The sequence below is a fragment of the Podarcis erhardii genome (assembly GCF_964252035.2).
Source record: "Podarcis erhardii genome assembly, chromosome: 3".
Taxonomy (NCBI): Eukaryota; Metazoa; Chordata; class Lepidosauria; order Squamata; family Lacertidae; genus Podarcis; species Podarcis erhardii.
Window position 1 is genome coordinate 71,909,429 of NC_138507.1, and position 15,733 is coordinate 71,925,161.

The 15,733-nt window shown below is 43.5% G+C and overlaps 1 protein-coding gene across 11 annotated transcripts in view; it reads left to right on the forward strand.

Annotated features, from left to right (window-relative positions):
- The first annotated feature begins 4,945 nt into the window (after positions 1 to 4,945).
- The window catches only part of QKI (QKI, KH domain containing RNA binding), a 108,333-nt gene continuing 97,545 nt past the window's right edge, over positions 4,946 to 15,733 (forward strand). For 7 of the 11 annotated variants that reach the window (XR_014154796.1, XR_014154797.1, XR_014154798.1 and 4 more), the window contains exon 1: positions 4,959 to 5,554. Coding sequence is in view for 7 of the 11 variants with exons in the window: in XM_081855200.1 (XP_081711326.1) it covers positions 5,413 to 5,554 (142 nt within the window). In the remaining 4 variants the exon portion in view is untranslated. Of the gene's footprint in view, positions 5,555 to 10,569; positions 10,589 to 15,733 lie in introns of those variants that run through there. The other 4 variants (XM_081855201.1, XM_081855202.1, XM_081855204.1 and 1 more) reach the window with 4 other exon arrangements.

The window sequence follows — 15,733 nt, forward strand, 5'->3', positions numbered from 1 at the left end:
AAAGAAGGCAGAATACGATAGACTAGGTAGGTGCAGAATGTGGCCCTCAAGGCACCTGCACTTTGCCACAACTGTATTAATGTCTCAGCTAGCTGGCAAATTCTGCAAAGATTATTACAAACTGGAGCCATTTTCTATTTTAGAGTAGGAAAAGGAAGCTAGCAAAACAAAGCTATGAGATTGGGTCACACCCAGGGAATGTGTGATCACCAGATCTGATGCGACAAGGTCACATGGAGAATTATGTCTCCCCTTTGTTGCCATTTCAATGGGAAGAACAGACTAATCCCATGGCAATTTGAGCAGTTGCCTAGTGACAATATTAAACAAGACTCATGAAAGCATCAGGATCTTCCTGAAAACATGAGAGCAGGCAAGTTGTGCACATGTGTAAATGAGGAGTAGTCACATGGAGGAGAGTGAAAGAATATGCCATTGGATCCATAAACAAAGCAACAGAGGGGTAAAAAGAACAGAACTCTAGATTAAACAAATGCCTTTTAGATTGCCTGCAGAAGTACTTGTGCATTTCAAGGCACAGAGGTCTTTAGCCTAAACAATGATCACTGATCACACTAATCATAGAATGGTAGAGTTGGAAGGGGCCACAAGGGTCATCTAGTCCAACCCTCTGCAATGCAGGAATCCTTTTCCCAGCGTAGGGTTTGATCCCATGACCCTGAGGTTTAGAGTCTCATGCTGTACTAGCTGAGCTATCCCAGCTGTATTAAATCAGCTGCATTCTGAAGGATCAGTTCAAAGACTTTCTGTTTGGTGCTTCAGGTCTCTTCAGATACTTCCAAAGCTACAAACAAAAAGGGCCAAACTAGACATGATGGGATCCACCATGCTAACGACTCATGTCTGAAAATAGGGTATGCAAAGTGGGTTTTACAACAAAAGTTGAGCTGAATGCTCCATCTTACTCTGTTGCCACATACATTTTTATCCCAGCCTGGCTGCAATCACAAAACATGTGAGAAATGATGGAAAGAAACAATGTTTGAAGTGATGGAGAGTGAGTGGGTGGTGGTGATGGTAAGCAATCGTAGGGATATTATTTTCACCACATCTAGTTTGGTCCTGTAGTACATGTTTTAACATGTGATTTTGTTAAAGTGCTTATCTCTGGCTAGACCATGCTCCATTATAAACATACCTCTAAGCAAGCATGTTTAGGATGGGGCTACGAGATACTGTTTTTTCTAGATCTGAAAATAAGCCACGTTGAAAGAAAACATCTTAAAAGTTTAGCCTATACATTTGTAAAGTTTGTTTTTCTATCATATATATTAAGCACAGATGCAAAAAGAAGGAAAAAATAGTACCTTACACTTGAACACAAATAACATTCCATATATATATATATATATATATATATATATATATATGCTTTCGTAGATTTTCACGGGTACAGGAATGCAGGTTTTGGTGTCCTCGGGTGTCTTCCCGTGTAAAAGTTGGGGTGTCTAGGCGACGTTTCGACGAGGTCTCACTCGTCATCTTCAGGCTGGTGCTTTCGGCTTCTTGTTACTGGCTATACACCACACCCCCTCTACAGTATTTATAGGAACTCAAACACTGAGATCCTGCTCTGTTCCAGTAACAAGAAGCCGAAAGCACCAGCCTGAAGATGACGAGTGAGACCTCGTCGAAACGTCGCCTAGACACCCCAACTTTTACACGGGAAGACACCTGAGGACACCAAAACCTGCATATATATATATATATATATATATAAAACTTTAGTAGAACCAACATTATTAATAGAAGCTGATACAACTTCCCTCTAAATTTCAGAGCAGATGTTTGATTGAATTTGACATTAGCCCTGTAAAGCACTAGTACTCACATCAGTTCTTGGGGGAAGTACCATAATATTTTGATTCACAAAATAATTGGATGTATTCATAAGGATAATGCTGTATAAATGCAGTTCTTTAAAATAGCTTTGCCAAGTAATAAATGTTATCAATGTCCCTTTGTTTAAATATGGAGAACTGCATAAACAAACAAGAACTTCTCTCATATTTACCTTAATGTGTTTTACACATCCATTTTAGTAGGAATTTCTGAGTAACACTCTAAACCTGAGCACACTTCTGTAGGGCAAGACTTGTTGAACAAAGTGCAATATGCTTTTGAATAAATAGGGGACGCGTGCTTGGCAAGTCCCTCTGAATTATTTTCAGGAAAATATGCCTCACCTAGAATAGAAATCTGTATTGCAGTCTGATCCTGTGTACATTTTCTCAGAATGCTTCGGAGAAGTAAATAAACACTTCCATGAAAGTGTGTATGGGATCGATTCTATTTTTAAGGCAATGTTTTTGGGAGGAGGTAGAACATACACTATATAAGGAGGGAACCAACATGAATGTTAACACCGAAAAAAGTAGTGCATGATCAGACAGAGGTATGTGGGTGTGACGACTGAAAAAGAAAAGGAATCCGGTTACTTCGGTATGATCTGTTTCACGTGTGTTGCGGCTGAACAAGCAGCAAAAAAGGCGTCCACCTTGGAACAACGAAAGAAAGACAATGTCTGCCCTCTGAAATACTGCTTACATTCACATTTACGTAAATTTGATGTAAATAGGGGTGAATTTAAAAGGAGAGAGAACTGTGGCATCGATGCGGCTGCGGTACGCGTTGAAAACCCTGAGAAAGAGAAGCGGGTGGGGGAAGAAAAGGGAGAATCCGTGCAGCCCGTTTGGGTGGGTGGAGGGAGGGCGGCCTGGAGCCTTGCAAATTCCGCGGACCACAATGACAGTTGCAGGATCAGGTAACACCCGTCCTTGGCTGAAAAAGGCGGGGGGTGCTTAGGAGAGGTTTAAGCACTGAAAACCTCGAGGGGGGGAGGGAGCAGCAGGTGCTGGGCTTCGTTTCGTAAGCCAAGTTGCCTCCTTGGTCGAGCATGCAAGAACCGGGAGGAAGGCGAGGACGGCCACGGCTTCTGCGCTTGGAGGGAGAGGGCGGTCCTGGATGGAAAAGCAACGGTCCGCGCCTACTCTCCACCCCTTTTAAGGGATTCAGACAACCGGGCCGCGGCCGGCTTGTGTTTTTGTGCGGCGGCGGCCAGGGACACCAAGAGGAAGCCCGTGCCGGGCTGGGCTTGGGAGCGACCCCGCGGCATTCCGCACGGGGCTTGCCCCCGAGGGAGAGCGCCCATGGAGGGGGGGAGCCGAGGCCCTCTGGGTGGGGGGGGGGCAGGCGAGCCACACGCAGGTTCCTGCCTCCGCCTCAGTCACAAGGATGCTCGCCCCGTGTGGCAGCGGCGAGACCGTTAAAACAGCGTCAGTCTGCCGCTCCCCCGGCGGGAAGGAAAGGTGCGCCTGAGGGGAGGGATCCCGCGAGGCAGAGGCCAGCAGGACCCGGGAGCAAAAGGCAGCCTCGTGCGGGGAAAGTCCCCGCGTGAGACGACCGGGGCGGGGCTTGAGGGCGCCCGCGAGCAGCGCGCGGGAGGGCTGAGGTGGCCACGAGCGGCTGGCTCGGCGGTGCTGCGTTCCTGTGGCAAAAGGACGACACGGCTCCGCGCGTCAGGAGAGCCAGCGGGCGACACGTGCACACTACATATCGCAACCTCGGTGGGGAGTGAACGCGAGCCGAGCAAAGGAGAGTTCGCCAAGGGGCGCGTGTGCCTCGAGCTCCTTTCCCCCCACGGAGAAGCCGCTCTTCTCCCGTGCCGCTTCAAGGGGATAGAACAAAATTACTCTGGTTTCTCGCGCTGCGCAGGCGCACGGGGCTCCATTCAGCCTCGCCCCTCCCATTCCATTCCAGCGCTTGGGGAGAGACGGGGAGAGGGGCTGGGCCGCGGCACAATTGAAAGCGCGCGCGAGGGAGCGCGCGTATCCGTATCCCTCTAGGCGCATGCGTCTTAGTTAGAACCGCGACACAACCAGGACTTCCCCCCGCCACCGGCACGTGACCGGGCCCCGCCCCAACGTAAGATCGGTGAAGTAACAAGAGTTTCTTTAAGGAGTTTCTAATCTCGTGCGCTCAGACGATTTTTCGTGGAAATTCGGCGGTGGTTCGGGGGGGGGGGGAGAGGCGCCAGCCGATGGTAACGCGCACGCGCGCCAAAAAGCAACAACACCTTACCCCCCCTCCCCTCATATACATGTCGAACGTAAAAGTAGTCTTAAGGCGGCGGCACGAGATTGCTCGTGCGCGCGCGCGCCCCCGTCACACTGAAGCAGGCACATATACAGTATTGCGTTGCGTGTGTACATATCCGTGTGCGCAGCGCCGCCGCGTTCTTTTTGGCGCGCGGTAGTTGGATGCCCCCCCCCCCATCCCCGCCGGGTTCCGCTCTGTTCTTCGTCAGGCGAGTCCCCAAGTCTCTCAGTAGGGGCGGGGCGTCCTGAGTCCGCCAAGTGGCGCTGCTGCCGCCGCCGCCGCCGCTCGCTGATTAACGGCCGCCCCGCCCCTGCCTCCTTCGCCGCTGCCGCCCCTCCCCCGCGCCCTCCCCTTCCCGCCGCCGCCGTTGCTTGCCTGCTACTGCCGCCGCCAGCGCTGAACTGAAGCGAACTCCGGAGCGAACTGAGGAGGAGAAAGACGAAGGAAGAAGAGGAGGAGGAGGCACCGCGGCGGCGGCAGGACAGAGACTCGCCAGCCACAAGCAAACGGCACCAGCGGGAGGGGAGGGAGGCAGGCGGAGCGGGAGGCGAGGCGGCGGCATCACCACCAGCAGCAGCAGCAGCACCACCGGTGGCCGGGAACAGCCTTACAAGCGGCGGCGGCGGCGGCGGCGGAGAGGACTCCTCGCGAAACAGTAGCCAAGCCCGCCCCCCGTTTGCCTGCCCGCCTCCCTCCCTCCCTTCCCCGCCGCGGAGACAGACCAGGGGGCAGCAGCGGCAGCCGCGCCGAGGAGAAGGAACCGCGGCCAACGTCTGCGTGTGCGGCGGCGGCGGCGGCGGGTGAGAGGAGGCGAAGCGGGCGGCGGCGGCGGCGGCGAGGGAAACACCGGAGACTGCGCCGGCCGCGGGCGCACGGCGCTGTGGGGAAAGGCTTCCCGTGGGAGCGGCGACTGGAAACAGGGAGAAACGGCGGCGAAGGCGGCGGAGGAAGACTAGGGCGCAGCCCTCCGTGGTGGTGGTGGAGGCGGAGGGGTTGGGGGGGGTCACCGAGTTTCCCCCTCTTATTTTTTTCCTCCTCTCTCTGTCTCGCCCGGGACCCAGCGGCGTGTGCTTTGGTGGCTTCTTCGTTGACGGCGCCCCCTTTTCCCCGCTCCCTCGTTTTCCTCCTTCTCACCCCCCCCCCGGTTTTAGGGGGGGAAGGCCTCCCCCCCCCTCGCGCTTCAAGCCCACATAACACACACCCCGTCTCTTTCCCCGCCTGGCGGGCGCCCAGTGCGGTGGTTGGGCGAGTGCTGGTGCGGGCGCTCGCTCGCTCTCTCCCTGCGCTTGGAATATGGTTGGGGAAATGGAAACCAAGGAGAAGCCCAAGCCGAGCCCCGATTACCTGATGCAGCTGATGAACGACAAGAAGCTCATGAGCAGCCTCCCCAACTTCTGCGGGATATTCAACCACCTCGAGAGGCTGCTGGACGAAGGTAAATTCACCTCCCCACCCCCACCCCCGAAAAATCAAGAGCAACTCTCTCTTTTTAGCCGTGGCTGTGAGGGGAAAACGGTTGTTTCTCCATTGGGCCTCTGCACCCTATACGGGATCCCCTTTGCCCTTCCCTCTCCCGTCCCGAAACCGGGGGGGGGGGTAGACTCTCCTCCCTTTCAATGGCGTCTTTCGGCCTTTCCTTCCCCCGTAAACAAAGGGGAGAGAAGCGGGAAGTCCCTTCGCAGAAGTTTCGGCCTTTGGGGACGAGGCGCTCGGGGAGGGAATAAAGTGTGGCTTTGTTGCGTTCCCTCATTTTTTCTGCGTAGCTGCGTTTTTAAGCGAGGGGGAAACGTCGCCGCCTCATTGAGGGGGGAAAGAAGGGGGGAGGGGAGCGAAAGAGCCCAGGAGGTTGTTTTATTTTGGAAAGGGTGGGGAAAGAGAGTTCTGAGGATTACGGTAGAAAAAAAAAAGTACGAAGACGAAGTAGGCCGGGTGGCATGATTCAAAGAAGTACTTGTGAACGAGTTTGCAGCCCGAAGAAATGAGGAACGGGGCGCTCTTGTTGTCGAGATTTGACTGGGAGGGAGGTGGTGCAAACCCATTGCTGAGTCTGGAGGGCTTAGCTCTCTCCTCCCCTGTTGGGTGGTTGCTCCGTCACAAAAAAGGAGTTTGTGCTTCAAGTTTGTGAGTAAACAGACCAAACTTTACTAGGTTTTGCCTTGGAAGAGTTTACACTGGAGAATAAGCGACTCCGAGTGTCAAGAACAAAACGCGAAACCGCCAGTGGCGTTGTTAAATACCCACCGCACGTTCCAGGCCATACACCTAATCCTCCTGTTCCCACTCCCACTCTGTAAAGTCACTTTTGTGGAATTAAGACCTAAATTTTTACTGTAATCTGTGGTGTAACTCTTAGCACACTACAACGTTTTTTTTTTGTTTAAAAAATCCTAATTGTATTCTTTCAAATGGCTTGAGGATTACACCCAAAGGCTTTGCAAAACAGTGCTCTCTTGTCTAATTTTTTAATCACGTGTTGACTTCACTTGGATCTGAACCTGATTCCTTCCCCTCAAATCAAAACCCTGTCCCGAGAAATCATGAGTTTTGGCGTCCTATGAATTTTATGGGGGTAGTTTAAAACTTCAGTAGTTGGATATGAAAGATGTTGACATCTAATTTCAGTCATGGTTTTGGGTATTTTATTTTTCCAATTGAGAAAAGTTTATGCATAGTTTAAAATGGCCTTTGAAGGGTTTGCCTACACTTGAATTGGAAACGCTGTTAAGCATTTGTTTGATGTAAATAGTTGTGGGATGTTGATTTACAAACTGGAATTTTATTTCTGACTCTTGTTGGGATAACACTACTATAAATGAGACAGACATTGAAAGGATGCTATTTAGGAAGTAGCTTCAGATTGTTAACATTTTTTCAGGAAGATTCCGTAGTATGAAATTAAGATACGAATTCGAGCAGTAGCTTCTAAAGTAACTAAATTGAGCACAGTTATAACAATGGATTGAAAAAGTTACTGAATCATCAGTTTGATCTGGAAAAGGGAGGCACAGCGACTTTGTCACAAGAACAAAAGAGCAGAACATCTCTGGTGTCAAAAGGATATTTCAAGAAGAATATGTGAGGTCACTGAATCTTTTGAGTGTGGTATAACCTTGGAACTTCGGAAGCCTTTGAACTGGCATCTCCCCTCCCCTGTTTTGTGCAAGTCCAAAACAAGATCTGAAAATTATCTAATTCAACAATCAAGCGGTTTCTTGTCCCTCCCTTATTTTTCTCCCCTCTTCCCCTCCCCATCACTTTCTGGATAGCTCAAGGCAAAAGTTCAGCTGCCCCTTTAATTCTTTCTGCCTTTTCCTGTTTGTGTTGGCTCCTGGGTGGAAGAACTGCAAATGCTGAAAACTTTCTGGAATGTTGAAAAAATGTTCCATGCAAATTAAATGATCTAAATGTTTTAATATTTGAACACTAAGGGGCGCCAGTTCTTTCTTTTTGGAAAAGAAAGATTGCAGATTTTAAGGCTTTTATAAACATTTTTGCCAAAATTGGCAAACTTTAACAGAAAATTTAAGAAGTATGTGAGATGTTGAACTTAAAGCAAGCATATTCACATATACTGTGCCTTTAGGTTTTATGATTGTGGTATAATCCCCACCCCCTTCTCAAAATATTGTAGAAAGGTTTGTGCAGTAAATGAAATCTGTGAAGTAATTAAAATTGCTCTTTAGTCGCTTGCTAATCATGAAATAGTTAACGTTTTTACTTCTGGATTTCTTAAATTGTATTCACATTAACAAAAACTAAGAAAACATTCTGGCAATTTGATAGTTTTGTAGAACAGGAGGCAGAAAGTTTGTTTCCCACCCTCTGTTATTATTGGTATTTGGCGGTTATGTCAAGCTCAAAGAGTGTAAAAGATAGCTAGTTATATTAGGGCTTGGAGCATTCTAATGGAATCTATACGTATTTGTGGAAAACTGCAGATAACGTCTGTATTTTTATAGGTCAGTTGATTGTATGGGTAAATATCAGTACCGTCCAAAATATTCTACATTTAATCATGTGTATGCCTTTTCATATTCAAAGGTACACAGAGATAAAGCTTCAATAATAGTGTAGATTCTCAAAATCATTGATTTTTGTTTTATTTATAAACGGCAGCAAAGTTATGTAAATTAACTTAATAAATATAAAGCTGCTTTTCTATTGGTTTATGGGAGCCTGTAGGAAGTGGAGGGAAGGGCTTTTCTTAGGTTAGAAGATCCTTTTGTTTCCAGCAATTGTCTGCTGAAAGTATTGCCACAAATTTTTTAAAGAAAGGAAAAAGTATCTATTTTTATGTGAATAGCAACTTGTTGAATTCCTTTTGTTTGTCTCCCCTTGTGTTATGAGTACACGGGAATTAAATATTTAATAAAGATGATGCTGAGCAAGCCAAATATCACGCTTCAAACTGGAGATCGGCAAAGATATGTTCAGAGTTCATTTATGTGAGATTATTACTAGAAGCCCATATCCAGGTAGGATGAAGTTTCATTGACATCTATGTTCATTTTTTTTAAAAAAAACAAACAAATCTAAAATGAGTACAGAATGGCACTGTCACAGAAGCAAGATGTTTAGCCTTCACATCATGACTAATGCTACTGCCGCATAATGTATATATCTTCTTTTTTGGCGATCACTCGTAGCTGAGTAAGATTGTCTTCCATGAATATGGTCTTAACAAGTGTGTCCGTAGGTGACTGTGTAGGCCAATTCTGGATCCACACAACCTTCCACAGTGGAGACATAGGTTTCCGAACAGAAATTGGAGCCAAACTTGGTATGCTTTTGGTTCTGAGTATTCAGTATAAAAATAGCCATTTGAATTGTATTTTTTAAAACCAATTACAAATATTAGATTGAATCCCAAGTAATTATGGAGTCTACTCTGATGTAAACACCATTCAATTTAAGAGGGCTTACTTCTAGGTAAGCCGGAATAAGATTGCAGCCTTTGTTTAACCTGAAAACAATAGGATGTTTAAGCCATGATGAGGTTAACATGGATCCCATTGATTCACTGAGACCCATGTTGAACTAATAGGCTGCAATCCTGTGCACATTTATCTGGGAGTAAGCTTCACTTAGCAAACTAGTGCTTGCTTCTGAGAAAATATGCAAAGGATTGCACTGAGTCTGGATCCATCCCACTACATAAAAGCTATTCAATTTATAAAGCAATTGTGTGTGTGTATTTATTTATTTAAAGCGTCCTCTTTGTGTGTGTGTGTGTGTGTGTGTGTGTGTGTCAACAAAATTCTATGCAGTAGCACCTTAAAGACCAACTAAGTCAGTTCTTGGTATGAGCTTTCGTGTGCATGCACACTTCTTCAGATACACTGAAGTATCTGAAGAAGTGTGCATGCACACGAAAGCTCATACCAAGAACTGACTTAGTTGGTCTTGAAGGTGCTACTGGAAGGAATTTGTTTTGTTTTGACTATGGCAGACCAACACGGCTACCTATCTGTAACTAAAATTCTATGCGTTAAGCATGTCTACTAAGAAGTAATTTCCATTGAACTCAATGGAGCTTGCCACAAAGCAAGCTTTAGTAAGCTTGTTTTAAGAGAAAATGCTGTTTTTAACTGGCTTCTATTTTAACCTTAAATGATTTTGTTAAATTGATAGTGAAGTATGTGCTCAGTCTCTTACATATACAGTATTCTTGGAACTTTGTTCTGTAGGATTTTTGTTTTCATTTTTTTAATGCAATATTTTCTGTAGAAACTTCAACTAAATTGGAAGATTAAATTACAGCTTTAATAAATTAGGAGTACAATTCAGATATATAAATAAAGGCAAGAGATAACAAAGCCCCCCATCCTGCAAAACAGAATTTAAAATTATGATTGGAATTTTCCTATTCACGGACTTAACCTAATATGTATTTGCTCTTGTTCATTTGGGATCAGTGAGGCAGATACTGTACAGCTCTGGCCTTGACTCTTCTGGAACCCTTTGTGGGTATTTTCCACCAATATTTCTAGTGGAGGGGTGGACTTTTGGCATTGTTTTCAAGCAGAAACATATATATTCTCTGTCAGAACTGGACATTCAGGAGAATTTTTTCTGTAAAGATCAGTGGTCTGGAAGTAGCCCCAAATTTTCTATAACCTTGGCATAGCAACATGTATGTCTTTTGTAGAAATTATTCAAAAGCTTCAGTGGAGACAAACATGGAAATAAACAGTAGCAGCCTTCTCAGATAGATTATCTCAAACTGTGATAGTGTGTATACTTGGCACATGTGTATTTTACAAAAGTCTCTGCCCTTGCTCCACCTGGCATGTTTGGCAGCCTTTCTGATCCCTCTTACTCATGCAGAAGGTCGGGTCTGCAGTTGGTGTTCAGTCAACAAGTGTTCTTGAAGAAACCCTAAAGAACATTGAATACTTCTCTTCTTGATATCTCCCAGTTCACATCCCGTCTTCAGCAGAAGTTTAAAAAAGAATACAGTGAAAGGGAGGTATGAAGCCTCTTTAAGTGTATAGTGTCCAACAATTTTGTCCTGTTATGTGCTTGTAGAGCGGAAATTTTCCTCCACTGTGTGCCCCGACAAATCTGTTCTGGCAGTTTTTCTAACTCTTCAGAGCAGATTTGGGGGTGCTTGGGCTATGTGTATAGAGAGAAGTTCAGTTGCGCAAACAGACTTGGGATAACTTGGTTGAATACAATCTTATCTAGGCTGAGTTCAGATTTTGAACCACTATAAGGAGCAAAACCAGACAAAAACAAAATAAAAGAATTATGTACCAGTTTGTTAAATACCGTTAACTGGATTCTTAAAGTGGCACAAGACCCTTACAAAACTCTGGTGTTTCATTTGGCATAACTCATTTTAGTCACTTTCTGTTATAAGAAAGTGAGACTGAGTTCCAGTTTTGTTTTGAGGGGAGGAAAATGATAGGCAATCAAGCTTCCAAACACTTCCAGATATTTTTACAATTTTATAATGACACACTGTACTTGTGGGTGCCAGTGTGTCTGCCAGTCCCTCTTATAGCTCCTGTGAAAGGTCTAGGTAAATAGCCCATCAAAAATCTTTAACACATGAGAGATTGTTTGCCTTCCTGCTTCAGTCCTGTTTCTACTGGAAGTGGGTTCTGTATTGAACACGTATCCTAAAATATTTCTATGTTTCAATTGAAAGCCAGGACTGGACACCCATGCTTTTTGTGTTCTGAACATAGGAGAGGTGCAAAGAGCTCTGTCAGTGCAGCAATGGATAAGAAAGGTGCCATTTCTGTTGATGGGAGGGTGGACATGCCTACACTTTTTGTGGCTCTCTCATTTTCTTTAAAGGTGGCAGCCATTTTGTGCTATATCACGCCCCTATAGCAACCATTTTGTGACTGGTGTCCACAGCACTTACTCAGAATTCCAAATGGTGCCCCCCTGGCCCAGAAAGGTTAGTGGCCTATTGGCTACAAGCTATAGGCAGCCATTTTTACTGTTCCAAAAATAACCAGTGCTAGCACATTTGTAAATAAAACTTTTAAAAAACTTAAAATGTTTTATAATTACAAATGTTTTCATATATTTTGGGATGGAACAAAATACAACAACATTGTTTACATTTTTTCAAACTTATCTAGATCTGTCTTGTTCTATATTACATTTTTCAAACTTACCTAGATCTGACTTCTACATTGCTGAATCTATCCTGCATTTACAGTATTTCTCTTTATTACATTCTGTTTAAAGAAATGTGTGGGATTTAAATAGGATGTAAGAGTTGTGTTTGAAAGTTAGACTTGCTCCTCTAGTTACCAGTGTTATAAATTATAAATTCAGGCTGCTTGATGTATAGAGTAATTTGCCAGATGCATGCAAACATTCTATGAGGCATACATGTTTTTTTATTTTTGTACTTACCTGTTCTTAAACAATATTCACAGAGTGGTTATGCTTTCCCTAAATGGCTTATCCTTTGCTAATGCTTTTCCTAAATTGAGAAGAAATATTTGATATAATTGTTAAATGGAAGAAACACCCTTTATCTAGAGAAGTGTGATTACATTAATGAAGAATTTTGTATGTGCATGTTACAGTTAAATGACTATGCTAGAATTTTGATGCAAAATTTTAATGTGGCTAGTATTTTAAATGCTCTCACTATTCAAACAATAGGATGTAAGAGTTGTGTTTGAAAGTTAGACTTGCAATTAACTGTGTGGCTTTGTTCAGCTTTTCTGTTTTTAGAGTGGTTTATAAATATGTAATTGAAAATTATTAAAATACAGAATTGTATTTCAAATTTCATGTCAGTATGCATTATTATGCTTTTCTTTCAAATAAGAAAATTTTATATTTGCATACTAGTTATCATTCTGTGACCAGCATAGCTGCTGTATCATTAAGAAAGCATGAAATTTGATATTTGGGAGCTCAGTCAGGCCCATTATATTCTAACCTGCTTGGTCATCCTGACACCGTATTGTGACTGGAATATGTTTCTTCCTTAAAACTCATGTATTTGCTGTTTTTCTGAAATAATATAAAGTCCATTTAGGTTGACAACTTTTCATTGAGACTTTACATGTGGTACCCTTTTTGAAATTTTTTTATACTTCAGTGATACAAATCTGGAATATGATTGTAATTTTGAAATTCAGTTGAAAGACATGGCTTTGAACTACTTCATTAAGTCCAATTTGTATGTTGGATGTACTGCTAGAGTAAGAAATACAATAGTTCTGTGTGTTGTGGTAAGAGAGGCTATTGGTAATGAATCTAATTCACTACATTAGTTGTATTGAAGCAGGAAGCTGATAATTTAAAACTCCTTGCTTTGATGAAGTTATGAAAAGAAACACTGACACAGGCAAGCAAATAAAAGGTGCAATCAAACATACAAAATTGTTTTTATTTATAGTGTAGAATGGCTATAGGACATTGCCATTAATATAAAATGCATTGCTTATTGGGGGGAGGTGGCAGTTTAGAGGGTATAGTCAGATTTGTAAACATCATACTGCATACTTTGAATCTCAGCTTCCCGTACCCAAATATTCAAATTCTGAGGGTGAAACATGCAAACTTCTGTTTCAGTTTACTTGCCTGTTGTTCTAGATCGTCCATTAATTTTCATGTTCTATATGTGCAAGTGGTAACAAAATGCTAAATTTGCAGTATATGAAGGCCTTCAAAATTTTCTTGAGTAACTTTTATGTTTGCTGCTTCCAACGCATACATTAATTTTGTTTGTCCTGTTGAAATATCAAATTTAGTTCTACTTTGTAGAATATGTGTAAAAATATATGATGTCATTACAGCTGCTTCTAGCTTGTGTAGAAGGCTTAAAGGCCTTAAAACTTGAAATGTTGCACCTCCCAGTTTGATGTCACAGTGTTTGGTTGTTGAGTGAAAAAGAGTCATTTTTTCAAGAGCTTTCATAGGTTAAGCGTCTTGTCGCTCTGATGCATGAGGTGGAAGTGGTTGGAGTATAACAGTGAAGGAACAGCTGAAGAAACAGTGCTGGTAACAATAACAATAAGCCTCTTCTTTCATGTACTGCAGGCTTTTGACTGGGATTGAAAGAACTACAGTGGACTCTCCGGGTATGAACTTAATTCGTTCAGGGGGTCCGTATGTACCCAAAAAGTGTGCACCTAGAGGCGCCGCTTCTGCACACATGTGCGGGGCAAAACCCGGAAGTATATACTTCCGGGTTTGTCACGTTCACAAACCGAAAGTTACGTTACCTGAAGGAAACATAACCTGAGGGTCCACTGTACTAAACTGTAAGGCGACGTGGGCTTTTTTGGGTTTTTTTTTTAATGACAGTCTATCATGCAGCACATAGCAGACTACTTTAAAAAAGTTGAGTATACAGTATTGGGAATGAAGCAAATAGCCCAGCCATTTAGTTCTTAGTTGTGTTGCTTTCATTGCAGAAATGGGAAATAAAAAATACCAGACAATGCAGGATTAGATGCAAGTGGTATGACAATATGTAACAGTTACTTGTATTAATGTATAATTGTTACAACAGACACATAATTGTGGACTTCAAGTAGAATCTGAAAGATGTAGCCGATTCTTTGAAACTTCTGGTGTTGAGAAAGTTAATCTGAATGTCTGTGCAATGATGCATTTGCTTATAGGTCAACTGCTGCAAGTAGAATCTTACCTCAGTACTTCAGCATTCAGAGTCAGGGGCACTGTTTCAGGGTCTGGGGAGAGGGCAAAAAGATTGTGCATGCTGACTTTGATTAAGAGTGCACTTCTATGTTTGACATTAAGGTGCTCATCCGCTTCGAAGGATTGCTTCCACACTAACCCTTTTTTCTTTAATTTCCATATCTAGTTCAGTCCAGACAGTGTTTTCAAATAACTGCAGTCCACCCTGTGTGTGTGTTCACAACTATTTTGTGGCAATTGGTAAAAAAATACTGTGGCATTGTCAGCCTGTTCAGTGTTAATAGGTAAGGTACTATTGATTTGCTCTCTTGATTTTAGGCACTTCTTTCTGTGATGTTGCCTACTTTTTCTGTCATGGCGATAATAATACTCACTATAGATAATAGTTATTGTGCCGCAGTATGAACTAATCTTCTCAGTGAGCCTTCTGTTACCCCAGAAGTGGTTTGAGTCGGTTTGGAGGTTCCTATTGTGTAATATATATAGGTTTATTTTTTTCTGGTATGCACTCTTTGCTTATTAACTCTGATGTTAAGCAGTAGACGTACTTAAAATATGATGGCTAAAATCTTATTATATAAAGTTGTGAACAGGTTGGAACCTGTTTACTTGAGGGACTGCATTGCCCCATATTCCTGCCTTATTGGGTTTAGCCAGAAAGTCACTTTTAATGATACCACATGATGTTCATCTTGTTTATATATGACACAGGTGTCTGTGTCTAGGATGCGGAACTCCTTTCTTATTAAGCAAGCCCCATTGGTACTTTAAGAATCTTATATTTACACAGCATATTCTGATGAATACAACAGTTGGTTATTGTGTATCACTGCCCCATTGTTGGTAAAATATTTCTGTGCAAGTGTTATGTTCACTACCTAGATGCTTTGTTTATTCTATAAAAGCCACTGAACTCAGTGAAACATTTAGGCAAAACATGCACACAGGATGGTGCTGCTAACTTAATAAATGAGGATTATTGCCTAGTTCTCCTTGGATGCTAAAGGCTATACTATGGTTGTGAATGACATCCAAGTTTGGAGTAATCCTTTTGGAGTATTTCAGTTTGATTATACAAGTCTTGGTAATGAGCTAAAATTGGGGCTTGCCACTGAAACATCCCCTTATCCAGGGGACATGTTGCATATTACTTTTGGCGACACACTCAGCTTTGGAAGTACTCTGACTGTGTCAAAAGCCCAGGCAGGTTTAGGGTGACCCTCTTGCCCTTGCAGGTTTCAAGTTTAGTTTCAAGGATATGGAGAGGTGTGTTACTTCAGTTATGCTGAACCAACACAAAGGGTTGAGTAATAAGGGGACTGTTGTAAGAACAGCTGTGGCTGCTACTGTTTCCCCCCCTTGTAACTGAGGGCTTTACAGGAGTCACTGAACACTGCAGCAGTTTGTTCTGTTCTGGTACCTGTTGCTTTCAATGTGACAGGGGCAGATGCAGCTGACCTTGCTGGTT